Source organism: Triplophysa dalaica, chromosome 3, assembly GCF_015846415.1.
Source record: "Triplophysa dalaica isolate WHDGS20190420 chromosome 3, ASM1584641v1, whole genome shotgun sequence".
NCBI classification, from domain to species: Eukaryota; Metazoa; Chordata; class Actinopteri; order Cypriniformes; family Nemacheilidae; genus Triplophysa; species Triplophysa dalaica.
In genome coordinates this window covers 23,838,646-23,861,103 of record NC_079544.1, presented here as the reverse complement: position 1 = coordinate 23,861,103, position 22,458 = coordinate 23,838,646, and the positions used below count along the sequence as shown (strand labels likewise).

The 22,458-nt window shown below is 36.5% G+C and overlaps 1 protein-coding gene across 1 annotated transcript in view; it reads right to left on the bottom strand.

Moving 5' to 3' along the window:
* Positions 1-7,204: 7,204 nt before the first annotated feature.
* Positions 7,205-22,458, bottom strand: part of pde1cb (phosphodiesterase 1C, calmodulin-dependent b) — a 121,961-nt gene continuing 106,707 nt past the window's right edge. Inside the window, exons 12-18 of the mRNA XM_056743740.1 lie at positions 21,688-21,808; positions 12,395-12,476; positions 12,099-12,213; positions 8,839-9,014; positions 8,512-8,685; positions 7,444-7,482; positions 7,205-7,307 (exon numbers count right to left, since the gene is read on the bottom strand). Coding sequence (XP_056599718.1) covers positions 7,297-7,307; positions 7,444-7,482; positions 8,512-8,685; positions 8,839-9,014; positions 12,099-12,213; positions 12,395-12,476; positions 21,688-21,808 — 718 coding nt within the window. The 3' untranslated portion in view covers positions 7,205-7,296. The remainder of the gene's footprint in view (positions 7,308-7,443; positions 7,483-8,511; positions 8,686-8,838; positions 9,015-12,098; positions 12,214-12,394; positions 12,477-21,687; positions 21,809-22,458) is intronic.

The window sequence follows — 22,458 nt, the reverse complement described above, 5'->3', positions numbered from 1 at the left end:
TTTAGTTACATTTAGGTGGTATCAGTTCCATGTAAATGAATAGAAACTTAAAGCATTTGTAATTTAAATAAGACTGATTTTAAAAGAAAACAATATATATTTTTAAAGTTGTCAAACGATTAATCGCAATAAATCGCAAACAGAATAACTGTTTGTGTTTACATAATATATGTCTGTGTACTGAAACATAGGCTACTACATTTCAGAAAAATATAAAAATGTAAAAAAAAATGCTAAATATGTATGCATGTATATGTTTATAAGTAAAACATTAATATGCACAGTACAGAGACATACATTATGTAAACACAAACTTTTATTCCTGGTGGGACTAATCGCGATTTATTGTTCAACAGCACACATTTTATTGCAAAACATTGAGATGTTTATACTTAATTTACATATACAAATACCTAAATATTTTAAGAATGTGCTACAAGAAGGATGCTACAGTTTCACGGGAATTGACAGACGTAGGTTTATTTGACACAACTTTTGTGTCTTTGTTTGGATTTGTCTTTATTAGGTATATTTTTATCTATTAAAATAACATTGGAGTCATATGACTTCTACAGAAGAATAAAGGTCTGTGTTAAAAGATTTATACGTTAAAGTTGCAAAACAGTTCCCTTTCAAATATTGCTTTTTGTTTATTCTCCTCAGGACACCGTGTTGTCCTGTTTTTAGTATGCAAATACATTGCAAATGCAAAAAGACCATATATAAGACCATAATTCCATATCACTGCCGTCCTCTGAAACCTAATATATCACCTAATTTGTGATTTCTATTTTTTTGTAATAAATATCTCAAAAAGTATTTAATCTTTGAAGAAGTACTGCGGGTTTTTTCCATTTCCTGATAAACAGAGAATCTGGACAGAGGAAGGAGGAGACTGCCGTTAAGCAAATTTCAAAATGACAATCACTGATGGTAAGATTTTAGACACTTTACTCTTAAATCAAATAAAAAGTATAAAGTAAAAAAATGCACAATTAGAACTGGAATGATTTGCCTTGCAGGCCCTGTTTTGACAAAACTCATCAAATTCCATCAAATAAAACGCTATACTTAACGCTGTTTCAATAAAACGAGATCTTTGTTTATATTATTTTTTCTATTCGAAACGCAATGCAAAAAAAGGAAAAAGAAACATCATAGGAACGTTCCAGACAACACTTAATTTGACACCTTTGTTTCTGCTGTATTCTTCAGATAACACAGCATATGGTCTGTTGCTACGGTGACTCGCTCTTAATTACAATATTTCTATTCCAAACTTCTGTTTCAGTACACTGACCTTCAGTATAAAACAGAGCGACTGTGAGTTTCTCACATTCTATATACAATATGTTCAGTAAAAGATGTTAAGTCTTAATGAAGAAAGAGCATTCGTGTGTGTGTGTGTGTGTGTGTGTGTGTGTGTGTGTGTGTGTGTGTGCGGTTGTGTGCTTGCTTGTGTGTGTGGGTGCGTGCGTGCGTGTGCGTTTACGTTTATGGATGCGCTTTCATGTGCGCCTGTGAAATAAATGATAAGCACACGACTTGCACTGAACAACATTGTGTCAAATATCATTTCCTAAAACACCCGTAAAGGTGAACGTGGATTCGCACAAACACGCACGCTTCGATGCCCAGATGATTATTTTTGAGTTCCTGTGAAAAATTTAAAGCGGTGTAATAGAGGTGTGATGTTGCCTTCCAGAGATTTTGTTTGTGCTGTTTTTGTACGAGAGTCGTTTTAAATTAAAATCTGTGATGTAAGAAAGCAGATGGCGGCTCACGCGTGAAAAGGTTTGTTCGGTTTAATACTTCCTTCGGCATGTATTGTATGAAGGTTTGATGTAAAACGCGCAGTTCGCATACATGCATCTGTTCTCCGATCAGTAAATGTGTGTGCGTGCGAGGTCTCTTCACTGCGCAAAATGTAGTGAATTGCACATATCTAAACAATTCAGATAGTTTAGTTTGTTTATTCTCTTGTAATTATATTTGCATGCGTTAATACTGCATGCGTTTATATTCCCTTTCTTTAAAAGGAAAGTAGCCTACACCCAAAATGAAAAATGTTGTCACCCTCATGTCATTCCGAAGCTGTATGACTTCCTTTCTTCTGCAGAACACAAAATAAGATATTTGAATGAAATTGGCAACCAAACAACATTGGTCCCCATTGACTTCCATTGAGACAATGTTTTTCGTTTGTGTTCCACATACAGTAGCTAGGCTACATAAATGTTTTAACATGATGTTGATTACATTATGAAATAAATGTAGGCGTACTATCCTTTAAAGGAACAAAGATTAGAGAAAAAACAATTATAAGCTAGTTTTCGAAACAGACCCATTTCTATTGTTTTTACATTCAGAATCAGATTATGTTATAATGAGTATAAAACCTGTAGCTGAACGGGTTGTGGGTCAACCCTAAAGACCTCAAGTACGTCTAGCCGTGGACTATCCCGTTTATATTATGGTCATTTGCCAAGTTAAAGATGTGATTGATGTTTATGGTGTAGTTTTTAATCAGACAGGTGAAAATGAAAGATATTTTCATCAGTTAATTTTAAACGTCCATATACGTGCATTAAACGGTTGTAATGCACACCTTCCAGCCAATCAGAATCGAGGATGCAAACAGACCATGGTAAAAACATATATATATATATGTGATTCCCTGTAAATCACTTTGGATGAAAGTACAAGCAACTGCATATATGTAAACCTGAATCTCTTCAACCGAACCATCACACTTCTGCATGTTTAGTTTTTACATTATTTAGTATTTTTTTAATCAGTTTTCCATTAGATAACCGTTTGCTTCTTACCCTAAAGTAGCTAATTTCAATTTTCACTATCCTGATGGTCCTTACAATAAGGTCAAACCCCATAAATGCTATAGGAGATATTTTTCCAAACACTCATTTCCCTTACAATCTGTTCTCAGTATGACAGTGCCATCTAGTTGCCGAATATGTTTAGACGCACAATACTGCAGGTTATTTTTATCGTTATGTCTGTAATTTAATCATTTCACACTCTTAAAAATAAAGGTGCTTAAAAAGGTCTTCACAGTATTGCCATAGAAGAACCATTTTTGATTCCAGAGAGAACCATTCAGACAAACGCTCTTTAAAGAACCATCTCTTTCGTAGATTTATAAGCTTAAAAACCACAAACAACCTTTTGTGAAACTGAAAGGTTCTTCGGATGCTAAAGGAAAAGGTTATTTTATGGCCTTGTGCACTGTGTTATTTTTTTATTCGTCCCATCTTCAGTTTTTCCACATACAAATGCCAAACAAAAGTTACAATGTTTACATTTTAGCTGATTATGACGTGGAGTAAACATTTTATTACACAAAAGTTCCTTAAAGCACCCTTAACATCTGAAGAACCATACTGTTTCATAAGAGGTTCTTCAGATTATGAATAGGTAAGAAAGAAATGGTTCTTTAAAGAACCTTTGACTGAATGGTTCTTTGTGGAACCAAAAATGTTTCTATGGCATCACTGTGATGAACATTTTAAGCGCTTTATGTCTTCCATTCAAAGACATCACTTCCCAAAAACTGCAGGACACTTATTCTAAGCCCTTTAAATTCATGTTTATTGGTATCTCTCTTAGTCTGCTTCAAAACAGAAATCACGGAGATCACAGTGTCAACATTTACAGATTCATCACGATCAGCTCATACACACTCACACACACACTTACGCTATAGCCCATGCTGTCACAATCTCTGGCCACACGAATCACCACTCTTGCCACATTTAATCTACAGGAAGAAGAAAAACTAAATCAGGTGGCCAATGTCATGAAGTTACCATTCTGTTCATTCAGCTCTGTATCCATTTTGTCAGGGCAAAGTTGTTCATTTTGTTGGTTAAAAAAGGACAAACACACACTGCTGGTAAATAATAACAGCAAATCACAAACCATAACCTGTGAGATACGAAATTAATGCATGACAAAGAATTGTACAGGCGGTAACAAAAATAAGAATTCAGAAGCAAAACATTTATACTCTCAGAACAGGAATGCTTTCATCGAGTTAATCTGAAACGTTTTCTCCTTTAACAGATCAATGAAACAGTGTTAACACACGAAACTGTAATCTAGACAGAACTGACGGGTTATGAATGCCCTAACAAACGTATTCATGTATATTTTGTCAGATACAGGATAGGTTTGGTAATTGAAACAGACAAGATCGTGATGAAATGAGACTAAACTAGTGATATGGTTATGATTCACACGTTACATCATCTATGATGAATGCGAGAGCATTTTTATGTTGGTCAGTTTCAGAAAGACTACATCAAGAAAGGCATTTGAAAGTAAGCCGAGATGCATCTCAGGTCGAGTCAGCAGAATATAGACATGCTTGATTAGAAATACTGCAACTTCATACGGCTTTTCTCAAGTATAAAAGCTCTCATCTAAATGTCAACGTTAATTTACAGAAATAATACATATACACATTCAGGGTTTCATGTACACAGACTCAATTTGCAAACATACAATGCCGTTCTGGAGTTCTTGTCTAGTAAAGCGCATTTAAAGGAGCTGAACAAAACATCACTATATTGTCGAGCCTGTAAGCAGATCTGAATGAATGTCGATTACTGGTTCAACTGCTGAGTTATTTACAATTTAACACAGGCCTGACATACAGCCGCAGAAAAGTTAAGAGATCATTCCAAATTCATGTCATCAGCATCTTTAGATGTACTGTGGTCATTCCATTCCATTGTCAATTAGAAAGACTGACAGCAAGACACATGAAAAAAAACAGATGATCAAATAAAAAAATATTTTTGAACTTTTCATAAATACAAATACTCTTGTATTTGTTGAAAGTGAATTTGAACTCGTATATTTGCAGTATTTGATGTCTGAAAAAATACAGAGCATCTTTTCGGTTAAGTTCCCCTGTGTCTCCAGTTTGCATGTTCTGCAAATACACGCGAATAGAAACAATATTTTTATTTGAAATTTGGGAGAAAATTGTTCACAGAATTAAAAAAATATTGTTTGTCCTAAACCTATAGATAATAAATTCAGAATAACTAAAAATATCATAAAAAGACCTCTTCATTTTTCCCGCGGTTAAATGTACATACATACCAGACATGTGACGGTATCAAACTTTTATATACTTTGATATATCATTGCTGGGACTTATATTGCATATTTAAATAAATTAAAGGGGTCACGTGTTTTTCTGTGTCTTTGGTCTGTTATAAGTTGCCCATGCATGTTTTAGACACGTAAAATTGCATGGATAAAAGTGTGGGAACAAAAGATGCATTTCTGCCTAAAACACCTTGTGTAACCACACCCCCACAAATATATGTCAGTTCGTTGAATGATTTGACCAAGACCGGCCAACTGTATATGCAAGTAAGGTGGGCGTACCATGCTTGAAGTATTGGACCAATCATTACCCACTGGTTTATTTGATCTCTATTTTACTGTACATATCTAAATAGGTAATTTCTTAATTTGCAAATTCATAAACAGAGTTGATGCTTTTATTATGCTCTAGTCACTCTCATGTCTGTTTTGTTTATACTCAGAGCCAATGAAATTTCATTATTTAACGTTAAAGGTACAGTCTAAATAGTTTAACAGTGGTTTTACATACAACAAAAATTGACTAAATTTTAAAGCTGTGAAATCAATGAAATATACTGTTAAAATTGTGTAAACGTAAGTTAAACTTAAGAAACTTAAACATTTATTTTCGAATTCCCCAAAATGTGTGTTATTTTTTATATTAAAATATATTTTTTTAATTAAATACTGTTTTTTTCATTACATAAACTTAAATCATATCTAAAATAAACTGTTGGATTTTTTATTAGTTTGTTTAATATGTCCCACTGGAAAAATCAGTTAAATGTTTATTTTTAATATTTTATTAAGTTAATATTACTGTATAATTTGTAGTGGTGGGCCGTTAACGGCGTTAACGTGCTGCGTTAACGTGAGACTCTTATCGCGCGATAAAAAAATGTCGCCGTTAATCTATTTTCAAAGTTGGGTTGGGAGCTGGGTCTATACTACGCAAGCTATGATGACTTTCACCTTGATATTTTAGCGCGGATGTATACCTAGCTGAATTGCATTGTACCGGACGAGAACGAGATTTTTCAACTCGCGTGATTCGCGCAATTCGCGTCATTCGCGCCGCCTCATCATCTCATGACCAGGGCTTCATTTGTGCGATTCGCGCCGCAAGTAGGTCTATCGCGTCTTTGCATTGACTTAAGATGTAAATCACTCGCGCTTGACGCGCCATTCGCGTTTGGTCTGAACACAGCATTACATTACTGTGAAATTACCACATCAAACGTGACGTGCTAACATGGATGCAGCTTTGAAGCCGCCGGGTTGATTCAGGGAAAATATACTTTTAAGAAGCTTCCCAATGGAAACATCGACAAGGTTGTTTGCACCTTGTGCAATGCGGAATTGGTTTATAAAAAACTTTCTCTCAACAGGTAGTGGTCTAGCTTTAGTTGAAACTAGTAAATTTGTATTGGCACCTAATGTATTATGGCTCCTGTATGACATATCGGTTGTTGCTCCCTAACTCTTTGTAAGATGCTTTGGATAAAACCGTCTGGTAAATGACTAAATGTAAATGTACTGTAGGAGCTCTTCCAGTCTCAAGTACCACCTAAACGCAAAGCATCCCTTAGCTAATACGGAAGTAAACACAAGTAAATTAGAGATGAATCTAGATAAAAAAAAATTATCTATGCCCACCACTAATATTTTGGTTATATTTACTAGGCCAATTAATTATTTTTGTTCACGAGAACAATTCATTACTGAACACCGGCACATGTCTAGTAAACACACAATTATATGTTGATGTGAACCACAGATGAACTTCACACACACGCCGAAACATTGGAATACAAGCTCGATCAGGAGCACATTAAAGCATTTGCTTGATGAATTATAAATTACGATAAAAATCCTCAACAGCCTTCATCTCCAAAAGTTTCATGCGTTTCTTCCATCAGCTCTTGTTTAAATGGATTCATTTGCTGCCCTCTACAGGTTTGGCAAGGAAATGTTGCCTGATTCTTCAAATCAAACAGGGCTTCATGGATCTTCTTAAAGAGTCAGCACAGGCCTTCGAGTAGACTGTGGCCAAAATATTAAGTGATACAACGTTAGCTATGTCCACTGGAGGACCCCGTGTACCTTCAGTATCCAGCGTTCACCTTTAGAAATGAGGATACAGCTCTGAATCTGACAGCCAGACTGGAAATCACATCAGGCAGTTTCTGTTTTAAAACAAATTACGAGCAAGTATATTAGAGATCGTTTTTACACAATATGAAACAAATTGTTTTTCAACACAACAAAGCCATTCATCCTAGAAGGGAGTGTCTGTAGCAGAGGAGATGTGTTTATGTTTACCATTAAGTGTTCTCTTCTCTTCATACACCGGTGATTCTCCTGTTTACAGACATACAACAATCATCATATGTACACAGGTGTGAGGTGCACCCAACTGTTGTAGAATAGATTCTTTGGTAAAGTACACAGTCAAACTACCACCACTAGACTTGCATGTATATTTTGCACAGTTTGTATCTTCTGTGTACTTGATGGATGACAGATTATGATCTACATATGTCAACATAAGTAGAAAACAGACAGAGCATAATGCCTGTGTAGTGCAGTGCATTGTGGGATACAATATCCCATAGCAGCAATGAAAGACAGCATTTCACAATGCACTGCGGTTTGACTTTGATACATTAATAAGTCAAACATTACATATGACATATTTTTACACAATATACGATTTTATTATTTTAGAAAACATGCAACATAATGAAATCATGTGACAGCGATGTTCGGATCTTAAATCACTGCACAGTGCTTCATATACTTCTTTATTACTGACAATAATTCACGATATTTAGCATACTAAATTTCCATTTCTTTAGTACACAGCATGTGCACTGCATTGCAGAGTTAAAGTTCACTTCAAAACAAACATCTAAAACATTCCTGTTTAACTATAGCTATATAAAAAACTAATAAATAAAACGAAAAAAGCGCATAAGAAAATGGCCAAACAATTATAAATAAAATTACCATATAAACTAAAACTACAAAAAGCATTTTAAAATATGAATATAACTACCATAGAAAAACCCCAAATAGACTTTGAAAACTATACTGTTTGTGTTTGATGACATGAAACATTTGACAAATATGTTATATTCAAAGACCATGGCCAACACTGATCCAAGTTTTGTTGTTGCATAATGTGCTCATATACTATTACAATTGTATATACTGTATGTATTTAGTAAAATATATTGGATTTGCTCTAGTCACTCAGTCCGTCTGTACATTCCCTTGATTAGCCACCAGGAGGCAGTAACGGATAGATGTTCAACTGGACCAAAAACATTTTTCGTTTAGTTTAATACCATCTCAAAAGATGCTGCTAGTCTTCATAATAAGACGTACCATTAAGTAATTTTTGTTTTTCCAATGATTGGTCACTTTCTCTTGAAGGTCCGGTCACTCTCCCTGGGTCGTCCTTGGCCTCCCTGTCTTGCTTTGTTGCTGGGGTCTCTTTTTTGTTTTGCACTGATGTCCCCTGCTGTTCCTCAGTCTCTCGATTAGCCTTGTCCTCACTCTCTGATATAAGAAACGCAGCAGGACATGCATTATTAACTGTTTACTCGCTCACAATAAGTCGACTGGACAGACCAGGTTTCTACTTAAAATCCATTTACAAAACCGGTTCCTATGCAACTGCTGATTCTTTCATATTTGAGCAATAAGTCTCACCTTTATCTGCTTTCGTCTTCCAGCGATCTCTGTTGTGAGAAACCTCCTCATTCCAGATGGCTTTAAAGTTGGTCAGGTCCACGGTGAGAAGAGACGCGCTGCCATCAGAACCAGAACTGTTCACGCTACTCCGCTTCACATCTCCTGAAGTTATACTTTTTAAACAGATGAGATCTCTTTAATATCTCAAATATTTTTCCTAAACCTCAATGAGATGAAAGGATCATGAATGAAACTTTTGATCGAGTCTCCCGTCAAGTCTGACGTTATCAAACATCAATGTTATTGAAATACTCAAACATTTCACATCGAATTTATGTTTTTGCTGTAATTCTTATTTTTCTCATTATTGTTTTTGTTTAACCATCCTGTTACGGCTGAAAGGATGAATTGACTCAAGACAATATCTTGTCATGTTCAGAACATGGCATCCCCTCCAATTCATTGTAAAGCTTTCAATGTTCTTCACACACTTTTATGCATTTCTCAGGTCTCTGGTTTGCTCTATATCCAGCTTTCCTCTGTAGGTGGTGAATTAAATCAAACTTGAAATTTAATGACTATATATTGGTCGTTGTAGTGCAGCATGACTATATATTGGTCGATTTAGTGTAGCATGACTATATATTGCTCGCTGTAGTATAGCATGACTATATATTGGTTGCTGTAGTGTAGCATGACCATCTATTGACCGCTGTAGTTTAGCATGACTATATATTGGTCGTTGTGGTGTAGCATGACTATATATTGGTTGATTTAGTGTAGCATGACTATGTATTGGTTGCTCTAGTGTAGCATGACTATATATTGGTTGCTGTAGTGTAGCATGACTATATTAGCTGCTGTAGTATAGTCTAACTTTTTATTAGCTGTAGTATAGTCAAACTATATATTAGCTGCTGTAGCATAGTCTAACTCCATATTAGCTGCTGTTACATAGTCTAACTATATATTAGCTGCTATAGCATAGTCTAACTATATATTGACTAGATATAAGTTGCTGTAGTATAGTATACCTATATATTAGCTGCTGCAGCATAGTCTAACTATAGATTGACTATATGACTATACAGTTGTGTTCCAAATTATTCAACCCCCACTGAAATTGATTGTTTTGGTCGGTTTGACATTGATTATGATCAATCAGTCATCCTGCTTACAATTAAATCAAAGAGGCACGTGTAGGTCAGACAAATATAACATTACATTAATGAAATAACCACAAATGTATTTTCTGAGCTCACATCATTATCAGTTTTATTCAACCCCCAAGTGACATTCAATCTTAGTACTTAGTACAACATCCTTTTACAGTTATAACAGCTTTTAAACGTGAAGCATAGCTTGACACAAGTGTCTTGCAGCGATCTACGGGTATCTTCGCCCATTCATCATGGGCAAAAGCCTCCAGTTCAGTCACATTCTTAGGCTTGCGCACTGCAACTGCTTTCTTTAAGTCCCACCAGAGGTTCTCAATCGGATTTAAGTCTGGTGACTGCGATGGCCACTTCAAAATGTTCCAGCCTTTAATCTGCAAACATGCTCTACTGGACTTGGAGGTATGCTTGGGATCATTGTCCTGTTGAAAGGTCTAACGTCTTCCAAGCCACAGGTTTGTGACGGACTGCATCACATTGTCATCCAATATCTCCTGGTACTGAAGAGAATTCATGGTACCTTGCACACGCTGAAGCTTCCCAGTACCTGCAGAAGCAAAACAGCCCCAAAGCATGATTGACCCCCCGCCATGCTTCACAGTACGCAAGGTGTTCTTTTCTTCATAGGCCTTGTTCATCCTCCTCCAAACATAGCGTTGATCCAAGGGCCCAAACAGTTCTAATTTTGTTTCATCAGTCCACAGAACACTATCCCAAAACTTCTGTGGTTTGTCCACATGACTTTAGGCATACTGTAGTCGACTCTTCTTATTCTTTGGGAACAGCAAGGGGATGCGCCTGGGAGTTCTGGAATGGAGGCCTTCATTACGCAGGGTGCGTCGTATTGTCTGAGCAGAAACTTCAGTACCCACATCTGACAAATCTTTTCTCAGTTCCTCAGCAGTCACACGGGGACTTTTCTCCACTCTACGCTTCAGGTAGCGCACAGCAGTCGAAGTCAGCATCTTCTTTCTGCCACGACCAGGTAGCGTTTCAACAGTGCCCTTTGCCTTGAATTTGCGAATGATGCTTCCTATGGTGTCTCTTGGTATGTTTAACATCTTTGCAATCTTCTTATAGCCATTGCCCTTCCTGTGAAGAGTAATCACCTGTTCTCTTGTCTTCCTGGACCATTCTCTTGACCTCACCATGTTTGTAACCACACCAGTAAATGTCTAGAAGGAGCTGAGTATCACAGTCATTTTAAAGCTGCCTAATTGGTGCTTATTAGGCTTTATTGCTGCTCCCTGATATCCACAGGTGTTTTCAATACCTGATTGAAAACACTTCATTGAACCTCTGTTCTTCAGAGTGGTAGTCTTTAAGGGGTTGAATAATTATGTCAATGAAGAATTCACAAAAGAAACATTTACTACTGTATTACAAAACTAATTGATGTCATTTTAGTTGCATATGGTTCTTTAAGAAGTCCTTGTAGGATTTCATTCTGAATACAATTACAAATGTACACTAAATTCCCTAAAACCATTTACAGCATTGGGGGTTGAATAATTTTGAACACAACTGTATATAAGTTGCTGTGTAGTAATATTTATAACATACTACAGTATACTACAATGTTCAATAGTTTACTATAGTATGTATCAGGGTATACTATGTTTATTCATGTGGGACGATGTTGGTGGCTAAAACAATTAGTGATTTAGGCATCTTCAAATTCTACTTCTATTTATATAACTGAAAAATGAAAGTGGATTCACCCTGGATCAGTTTTCAAGTTTCAGAAACAAGAGCGGTGTAAACCTACGTCTTCATATCCCCCATTTTTCTCCTTGAAACGAAAAGCCTGATGGAATTGGATTTTTATTGGTTTCCCATAATAAGACAACAGCATCAGTAAATTGGGTCTTGATGAAATTGTGCCCTTAGCCACGGGCATTATAATTGTGTTAGCAGTGGGAGTCTGAGCATTGAGGAAAGAATGTGAATTGATCTGTTGTGTGGATTGAACCGTCTCATTCTCCATTCATTAGAGAAACAACACAAATAAGCTGTTTAATAAAGGCAGACTGACAGGAATAGGCATTGTTTTTCTGCATATGAATAATTATGCGCTCGAGGATACAACATCCGGATGCTAACCTGCGGAATCCAGCGAGACCTGAACTCGTCGCCTCGTCGATGAGTGGAGTGACGATCTTCTCTGTCATGTCCGTTAGAACCGTAAACGTGGGAATAACAATGAAGTCAATGAACCCTGCAGGAAAAAGTACATATTAATAGTTTTACTTTGAATTAATGGACGATCTTCAAAAAGAAGCTTTAACATGGAAAGCTTTCTTTACGAACGTACTCGATCGCAAATGCTTTAAGGTTTTGCAAAATCGTGTTTTTTGTGTATGCATACTTCCATGAAGTGTGTGTTGTTCGTCACCTACCGATCTGAGACTGGGCCACCATTGTGGATTTGCGGTCACACAAAGGTGAGAAAGGCAGTCCAAGTTCTGCTTCCTTGTCACCCTAAAAACACCAGCACATACTATTAAATTTAAGAAAAATATATGTTAATTTTATACTGCCAAAAATTAATTTATTTCTTGGTATTAATGTCGTGTTTATACGTGTCTTAAAATTCCTAAAGATACATTTTTCCTAAAAATGTTATGCTTAAAGTTTAAAACAAGCAAACATATCTATTGATAACGTAAGCAAACTAAACTTCAATTGAGTTTTCAGAAAATTAAATTCAGTTTATTTTATTTATCTTTTGTGGGAGATTTTTTGAGCATAAACTCACTTAATTTTGATTACATTTTTTTTTAGAATACAACACTAAAGAAGAGTTCAAGTCAATATATCTTGGTAAAATAATTGTTATGTGATGTGAAAAATAAGACCATTTTTTATTGCATTATAAATATATATTAATTTAAAAATGTTTTTGGTACTGTAAATGTCTTAATCTTGTCTTGTTTTATAGTAAAAATAGAGTAACTAAACATTCTTAAACTAAGATACATTTACTGATAAATGCCAAGTCATGTTGTCTGGAAAACAAAATATCTGCCACAAGGCTAAGAAAGAACAATCTTGTCTTCCCTTTAAATTATGTTAGATCAGGCAAATGTTTTTCTTGTCTATGGAACTAGACATACAGTAATGTATTGTATTATTTTGATACATTTACCTGAAAACAAGCATTTCTGGACCTTCATGGTCATTTTGCTTCTCAAGTAAATGCATCTTAATTTAATAATGTATAGATATTTGTACTGGAAAACAAAACAAAAATAATATAAACTGTATTGCTTACTGGCACAGCTCTGAAAATGAAAAGTATTCCAGCTTCATAATGTAAATGTTAAAGCTTAAATTTAATGTCTCAGCAAATTCGATGCAGCAAAAGTCCAAGCAAGCTTAATCCCAAACACTCAACGTCAGCGTGATGTGTTGAGTTCATTTCCAGACTGAAGTTCAGAAAGTTCTGGATTATAAGAACAGAAGTGATGTCTGAGAGTTCAGACAGTGCTGATGGGCAGAGTCGTCACTCCTACTAGGTCAAAAAGACTGTTTTTATATATGAGGTATTCGAAAACATTTCATGAAGGCTGGTTCATAGAAACTGTCAAGCTTCTTTGTTTTGACGGCTTCTGCTGTCAAGATTGATTTTCCTCCTGAAGTCTACAGCTGCTAGAACAATACACACGCAAACATTTCTGTTCTCTAAACCTGTCAGTCAATCACAGCACATGTATGTGGATTCTCTCTACACATGAGAATTGTGATTGCTGATGTTCTTTCTGTAGCTTTAGTGAAAACACTATGCTTATTGTGCTCTTTACACAGCAACAGACACATGCGGTCAGGTTGAAATCCGGATGGGGTGCTTAATTTAAAGTGTAAATCATTTGCAAGGCAGGATATGCATTGCAAATGATTTACCTGATTGCATCGCTGCCGGCGGCTAGTTTGTATCCTCTGACACTTGCTTCACCTCACATTTGTTCTTGGTCTTATTATTAGTGTATTTTACTATTGATACCTATCACTGTCGTTGCCGAATTATTTATAACTTTATATTTTAAACCTATATTAATTGAAACGTAACGCCGCTAGCATATTAGCGTGTTAGCTTGCCTTCTGTTTACATTGTGAAATATCATCTCCCCCTATTTGTCTTGTGTGCTAACTGTTTCTCTTTTTAAGTGTATATACTAAGACTCATCAAGCAACCTTGGTAAGTTCGGATTGCACTTCATACCCGGTGAGTTATGGCTTCTGTTCCTATTGTTGTTACTTGCACCTCATGTCATATGTTTAGTTTAGCCTTCTCTGTCAGCGGCAAGGGTTTTACATGTGATAAATGCAGGGAAGTAGTTAGGCTGACGGAGAAGATCTTAGAATTAGAGTCTCGCATCCAATCTTTATTTGAGGATAGTAAGAGTGTTAGGACTGTAGAAAACACTTCGGATGCGAGCAATGTTAACGCACATAGCACGGTTCCGGTTGAAAATCCCCTGCAGCTGGGAAACTTTGTGACGGTGAGACGGCATAGTCGCAGGACAAAACATCACTCAACCGTTCCGATTAAAGTCTCGAACAGGTTTGCCCCACTCAGTGACGCACCGACTGAGAAACCTGCTGAAAGTGCCCTAGTGATCGGTGATTCTATTGTCCAGAACGTTAACATAGAGACACCAGCCACCATAGTCAAATGTTTACCGGGAGCCAGAGCGCCTGACATCAAGTCAAATTTAAATGTGCTGGCTAAGACTAATCGTAAATTCAGTAAGATTATTATTCACGTCGGCACAAATGATGTTAGACTCCGTCAATCGGAGATCACTAAAGATAATATTAAAGAGGTGTGTGAGCTCGCAAAAACGATGTCAGACACTGTAATATTCTCTGGCCCCCTTACTGTTTACCGTGGTGATGAGATTTATAGCAGATTATCATCACTAAATGGCTGGTTGTCTGAGTGGTGCCTGCAGAATAATATAGATTTTATAAATAACTGGAAGATTTTTGAGGGCAGACCTGACCTGTTGAAACGAGATGGTCTCCATCCCTCCTCTCTAGAAATTTGGCACACAGTCTTAATAATGCTAAAGTCTGACTACCTGGGGCCCAGGTCAGGAAGAAGACAGAATGGCTTAACCAACTGTCTGCTTGCCGTCTCGCTTTACAGACTACACAAAATATACAACATGTAATAATCCCTTTTTACAAACAACATAAAATAGAGACTGTGTCTGTCCCCCGGATTAGCAAACATAAGATATTGCGTAAACCTCTTGAAAGTAATTTGATAAACGTTAAACAAATCAAACATGAACAAAATACAGATAAACAACTGTTACGACTCGGATTGCTTAATATTAGATCTCTCTCAAATAAAGCACTTTTTGTAACGATTTGATAACCGATCATAAAATAGACATGCTTTGTTTGACAGAAACATTGCTAAAGCCAGATGATTATATTACTCTAAATGAATCCGTTCCCCAAGATTATTACTATAAACACGAGCCTCGTCTAAAAGGTAGAGGGGGAGTTGTCTCTGCTTTTTACAATAATTCTTTTATCACCTCTCAGAAGTCTAATTTTAAAAACAATTATTTTGAAGTCATGGTACTTCACGTATCGACACCTAATACTTAGGACAAAACATTTTTAAAATTTATTCTAGCTATTGTATATAGGCCTCCAGGGCACCACACAGATTTTATTAAAGATTTTGGTGGGTTCTTATCAGAACTAGTACTGGCCGCAGATAGAGTCCTTGTCGTCGGTGACTTTAATATCCATGTAGACAATGATACAGATGCCTTGGGACTGGCTTTCAAAGACACTCTTAACTCCATGTGCGTTAGTCAACATGTGTCAGGACCCACTCACCTTCGTAATCATACTCTAGATTTAATACTTTCTTATGGTATAAATGTGGACGATGTTAAAATCGTTCAGCAGAGTGAAGATATTTCGGATCATTATCTGATATTATGTTTGCTTCAATGGCCTACGGCTGCAAATCAAACCCTTTGTTACAAATATGATAGAACGATTACTTCAACTACCAAAGTTGCGTTTCTCGATAATCTGCCTGAATTGTCTTAAATATCTAGCATGAGTAAAAGCGCTGACGATTTTAACTCTACTATTGAAAATTTTAACTCTACTTTCTCAGAAATATTAGACATAGTTGCTCCTCTGCGTTTAAAGAAAATTGAAAATAGCAGCCCAACACCGTGGTATAATGAACACACTCAGACTCTAAAAAAAGCGTCCCGGAAAATGGAGCGCAACTTTAAGAAAACTAATTTAGAGGTATTTCGTATAGCATGGAAGGATAGTACTCGAAATTACAGGAATGCAATAAAAACGTCTAGATCCGCCTACTTTTCAACACTAATAGAGGAAAACCATCACAACCCTAGGTTTTTATTTAACACCGTGGCTAAATTATTAAAAAATAAGTCGTCATCGACGTCAGATTCTGATTATCAGCATAACAGTGATGAATTTATGAACTACTTCACGAGTAAAATCCAAGAAATAAGAGAAAAAATTATAACAATGCAACCTGTAGTGAAATCCGCTGAACAAACTAACAACAGCACCCCTAAGGAGAAATTGCAATTATTTTCTACAATAGATCACGATGAACTGTCTAAAATCATTAGATCATCTAAATCAACAACATGCATGCTAGACCCTATACCTACAAAACTACTAAAAGAAATGCTCCCAGAAATTATAGATCCTCTTCTCAGTATTCTTAACTCATCTCTGACATTAGGAAATGTGCCTAAAGCATTTAAGGTGGCTGTTTTAAGGCCTCTTTAAAAAAAAAAAAACTTGACCCTAAAGAACTAGGGAATTACAGGCCTATATCGAATTTACCTTTTATATCTAAAGTTCTGGAAAAAGTAGTTTCAACTCAATTATGCTCCTTCCTCCAAAGGAATGACATTAATGATGAATTCCAGTCTGGATTTCGAGCATGTCACAGTACAGAGATTGCTTTGATCAGAGTTACAAATGATCTGCTTTTAGCGTCTGACCGTGGCTGTATTTCATTATTGGTGCTGCTAGACCTCAGTGCTGCATTTGACACCATTGACCACAGCATACTTCTACATAGACTCGAAAATTACGTCGGCATTAACGGAATAGCATTGAAATGGTTTAAGTCTTATTTATCCGACCGTTTTCAATTTGTAGCAATAAACAATGAGGTGTCCCGCAAATCACAAGTCCAGTACGGTGTACCACAGGGCTCAGTCTTGGGGCCTCTGCTCTTCGCATTATACATGCTACCTCTAGGAGATATAATAAAGCGACACGGAATCAGCTTTCACTGTTATGCTGATGATACTCAACTTTATATTTCCTCGAAGCCTCATGAAACCCAGCAGTTCCATCGAATAAAGGATTGCATAGTTGACTTAAAAATGTAGATGAGTAACATTTTTTTACTACTAAACTCGGACAAAACAGAAGTGTTACTTACTGGACCGAAAACTGCTATGCGTAACAACCAAGAATACTGCTTAACGATTGACGGATGCCCCATAAAATCCTCGTCATCAGCTAAGAATCTTGGCGTTGTATTCGACAGTACTCTGTCATTTGAAAGCCATGTCGCGGTAAAATTGCATTTTTCCATTTTAAGAATATATCCAAATTACGTCATATGCTGTCACTGTCAGATGCAGAGAAATGAATTCATGCATTCATGACATCAAGACTAGATTACTGTAATGCACTTCTAGGTGGTTGCCCTGCGGGCCTATTACAAAAACTGCAACTGGTTCAAAACGCTGCAGCTCGAGTTCTTACACGTACAAAAAAGTATGAGCATATAACCCCGGTTCTGTCAACCTTGCACTGGTTACCTACAGTTGTGTTCAAAATTATTCAACCCCCACTGAAATTGATTGTTTTGGTCGGTTTGACATTGATTATGATCATTCAGTCATCCTGCTTACAATTAAATCAAAGAGGCACGTGTAGGTCAGATAAATATAACATTACATTTATAATGAAATAACCACAAATGTCTTCTGAGCTCACATCATTATCAGTTTTATTCAACCCCCAAGTGACATTCAATCATAGTACTTAGTACAACATCCTTTTACAGTTATAACAGCTTTTAAACGTGAAGCATAGCTTGACACAAGTGTCTTGCAGCGATCTACGGGTATCTTCGCCCATTCATCATGGGCAAAAGCCTCCAGTTCAGTCACATTCTTAGGCTTGCGCACTGCAACTGCTTTCTTTAAGTCCCACCAGAGGTTCTCAATCGGATTTAAGTCTGGTGACTGCGATGGCCACTTCAAAATGTTCCAGCCTTTAATCTGCAAACATGCTTTACTGGACTTGGAGGTATGCTTGGGATCATTGTCCTGTTGAAAGGTCCAACGTCTTCCAAGCCTCAGGTTTGTGATGGACTGCATCACATTGTCATCCAATATCTCCTGGTACTGAAGAGAGTTCATGGTACCTTGCACACGCTGAAGCTTCCCAGTACCTGCAGAAGCAAAACAGCCCCAAAGCATGATTGACCCCCCGCCATGCTTCACAGTAGGCAAGGTGTTCTTTTCTTCATAGGCCTTGTTCATCCTCCTCCAAACATAGCGTTGATCCATGGGCCCAAACAGTTCTAATTTTGTTTCATCAGTCCACAGGACACTATCCCAAAACTTCTGTGGTTTGTCCACATGACTTTTGGCATACTGTAGTCGACTCTTCTTATTCTTTGGGGACAGCAAGGGGATGCGCCTGGGAGTTCTGGAATGGAGGCCTTCATTACGCAGGGTGCGTCGTATTGTCTGAGCAGAAACTTCAGTACCCACATCTGACAAATCTTTTCTCAGTTCCTCAGCAGTCACACGGGGACTTTTCTCCACTCTACGCTTCAGGTAGCGCACAGCAGTCGAAGTCAGCATCTTCTTTCTGCCACGACCAGGTAGCGTTTCAACATTGCCCTTTGCCTTGAATTTGCGAATGATGCTTCATATGGTGTCTCTTGGTATGTTTAACATCTTTGCAATCTTCTTATAGCCATTGCCCTTCCTGTGAAGAGTAATCACCTGTTCTCTTGTCTTCCTGGACCATTCTCTTGACCTCACCATGTTTGTAACCACACCAGTAAATGTCTAGAAGGAGCTGAGTATCACAGTCATTTTAAAGCTGCCTAATTGGTGCTTATTAGGCTTTATTGCTGCTCCCCGATATCCACAGGTGTTTTCAATGCCTGATTGAAAACACTTCATTGAACCTCTGTTCTTCAGAGTGGTAGTCTTTAAGTTGAATAATTATGTCAATGAGGAATTCACAAAAGAAACATTTACTACTGTATTACAAAACTAATTGATGTCATTTTAGTTGCATATGGTTCTTTAAGAAGTCCTTGTAGGATTTCATTCTGAATACAATTACAAATGTACACTAAATTCCCTAAAACCATTTACAGCATTGGGGGTTGAATAATTTTGAACACAACTGTATAAAGCATCGCATTAACTTTAAGATCTTGCTTATTACCTATAAAGCCCTACATGGTCTAGCGCCGCAGTATTTGAATGAACTTCTATTGTATTACAGACCTCCACGTACATTACGCTCTCAGGCGTCCTGTCAGTTGGTAATACCTAGAATTTCAAAATCAAGTGCAGCAAACTCTGTCAGTTTAAATCTAGACTAAAGACTCATCTTTTTAATCTTGCATACACTACACCGCCATAATATTAATCCTCCGAGGATTTAGGCTGCATTATTAAGATCAACCGGAACCAGGAACACATCCAACAACAAATGATGTACTTGTTGCATCAAAGAGTGCAGAACAGTACTCTACTCTCAGCCAGTCTTGTCTCTTTGTTCCAAGGTTACCGCAGGATGCAGTTCATGCCCAGACCTGATGGCAGAGCTGAGAATGGGAAGCGGTGACCTGACAAGAGCTAAGAGGATAGAGCTGGATAAAGGACGCGACAACTTTGTTTTTCCTACAACATTTCAAATGCTATTAGATTGTTAATGATAATCTTAAATCCTTAATTTTTATATTTTTATTAAGCCCTGTTGTGCAAGCACTGTTGAGCTTGTGCAGAGGCAGCAGCTTTTGCCAGAGGGGAACTGGAATCCCCTGGTTGGGCCTGGGTTCCCCTGAGGTTTTTTTTCTCGATGGGAGTTTTGGGTTCCTAACCACCGTTTGCATATTGTTTTGCACTATCTGCCCGGCCGGGGGGGCTGCTTTAGAATTCATACTTGTATTCAATGTGTCTTATGTACAGCTGCTTTGTAACAATGAAAATTGTAAAAAGCGCTATATAAATAAAGTTGAGTTGGATATGTGGGCATGAAATATAATTATATGTTGTAAGAACAGAATGAATTCAAAAGACTGGAGTTTTTTTTCATTGATCTTGTTCAAAACTACACTTACATAAAAATTAAAGCATTTTCTGTAATTTAAAAAAAGTGGACACAACTAGTAAGACGCAACGATCCAACTTATATAACCAAAAAGTGGATGTACAGAATATAAACTAAACTAATTTGTTTCTAAACACAGTGTTGTTTTTATTTTCTGTAAAGCTGCTTTTCAATAACACAAAATTATAAAAAGATCTACAGACATACATTTTAATGGAACTGAATATTGCCACGATTTAGCTCGAAATTGGAGGTTGTGGTTTTCCTTGATTAATAATTAAAAGTGCACATCAGGCTTTTATAGCAGCAATGTTTTCAGTGTCTTCAATTTTAATTTTATAATTGGGTGGAGTTATGGCAGGACTAGAGTTCTTATTTAATTTCATATAAATATATAATACTTAATGGTAAAGTACTTGATACAAAGTGTTAAATAAAAAATATATAAAAAATGTAATGTCGCTTTCTCTATGCCATGACTGTGCAGCCCAACCCTGGACGACTACCTAGTTTGACTATAGATACTAGTAAATGGTTGTAATGAAAAACTTTAATTCTAGCACTTGGATTTGATTTGCAAGTTATTTTAAACGTTTAGGGTCACTTGAATGAAACCTTTCTAATCTTAAAAGTCTTTCATCAGACATGACACCTTCTCTAGCTTATATGCAAAAACATAACTTTAATATATTTTTTTTAAATCATGTTTTTATTGGACATTCTAAATTATATCAATCAAACTGCATGCGGTTTGTTTTGAGTTAGTTATAATAATGCAAAAAATACAGCCAACGATAGCATTAAAACAATAAAAACATGATAACACAAAAAAATACACTTTTGCAAATAAACTTTTCATATGTAATGTAGACATTGTTAAAATATTTATAGCAAAATATTTAGGTATAAAGCGTATCAGGGGATTTGGGTTTTATTCTAATAAAAAATTAAGCAAAAACAAAAGCCCAAAGGTAATAAATCAAACTTACAAAAACAGGTCTTTCATAGCATATGCTTAAATGTTCGAAATGATTGTGCCAACATATTAATTTCTTGCACAAGAAAGGGAAGATTTTATTTTTAAAAGTAAAAAAAAGATCACTCTTCCCAAACCTATAAACAGTAGCGTGCATTCAGTATAAAGATGTCTGATCGGCAATCACAACAGAACAGGAAGATAAGTAAGAAAAGATGAAAAGAATTGTACAAGATTAAATGTCTTTTTCCAGCCCATCACACACACCTGCCAAACCAGCCTAGGGAACAAACAAATGTTAGAACAAACCTGTCGGAAAAACTCCTCCAGCAGTGTTGCCGTCCAGCGATGATGTAGATCCCAGTTTTTGGCGGGATGACTGATGTCAGCCGTGTGTAACAGCAGAGACAGTGCCTTGGGTTTGTCAATTCTGTTTCACAAACACGCACACAGAAACAAACAATCTGGTTGTTCAATATGATGGCTGAATAGATCTTTGCCTGTTTGAGAAAACTATTTGCTGGAGCTTAATGAATCATGACTTCTGTTTTCAACAAACAAGAAATTTGTTAATTGAATTAAACAATGTCTCCAAACAGTGTGAAAGACAGATCATGTTTTTATAGGAGAGACACATGAGAGAAATCATCAATGAGATCTCTTTAATATCAGAAATGATTCTCTAGACAGCATGGGGATTAAATGGAGATCAAACATAGATGTTTGCACATGCAGAGTCTCTCACGTGACTCCTCTACAATTATAAAATAAATCTAAATACTATCACACATACTAAATCCTGCAATTCCATTTTAAGCTTTTATCTCCAACCCACACATTTCTCATTACATTTGGCATGGACCAAAGTTTCATTCTTTCATCATTTAGAGCCCTCATGTCATTTCAAATCTGTATGATTTTCTTTAATTTGTCGAACGCAAAAGAAGACATTCTGAAGAACATTGGTAACCAAACAACATTGACCCCCATTGACGTCCACTGGATGAACACAATACCCCTGAAACATTTCTCAAAATATCTTTTTTTGTGTTCCACAGAAGAAAAATCATATAAAGGTTT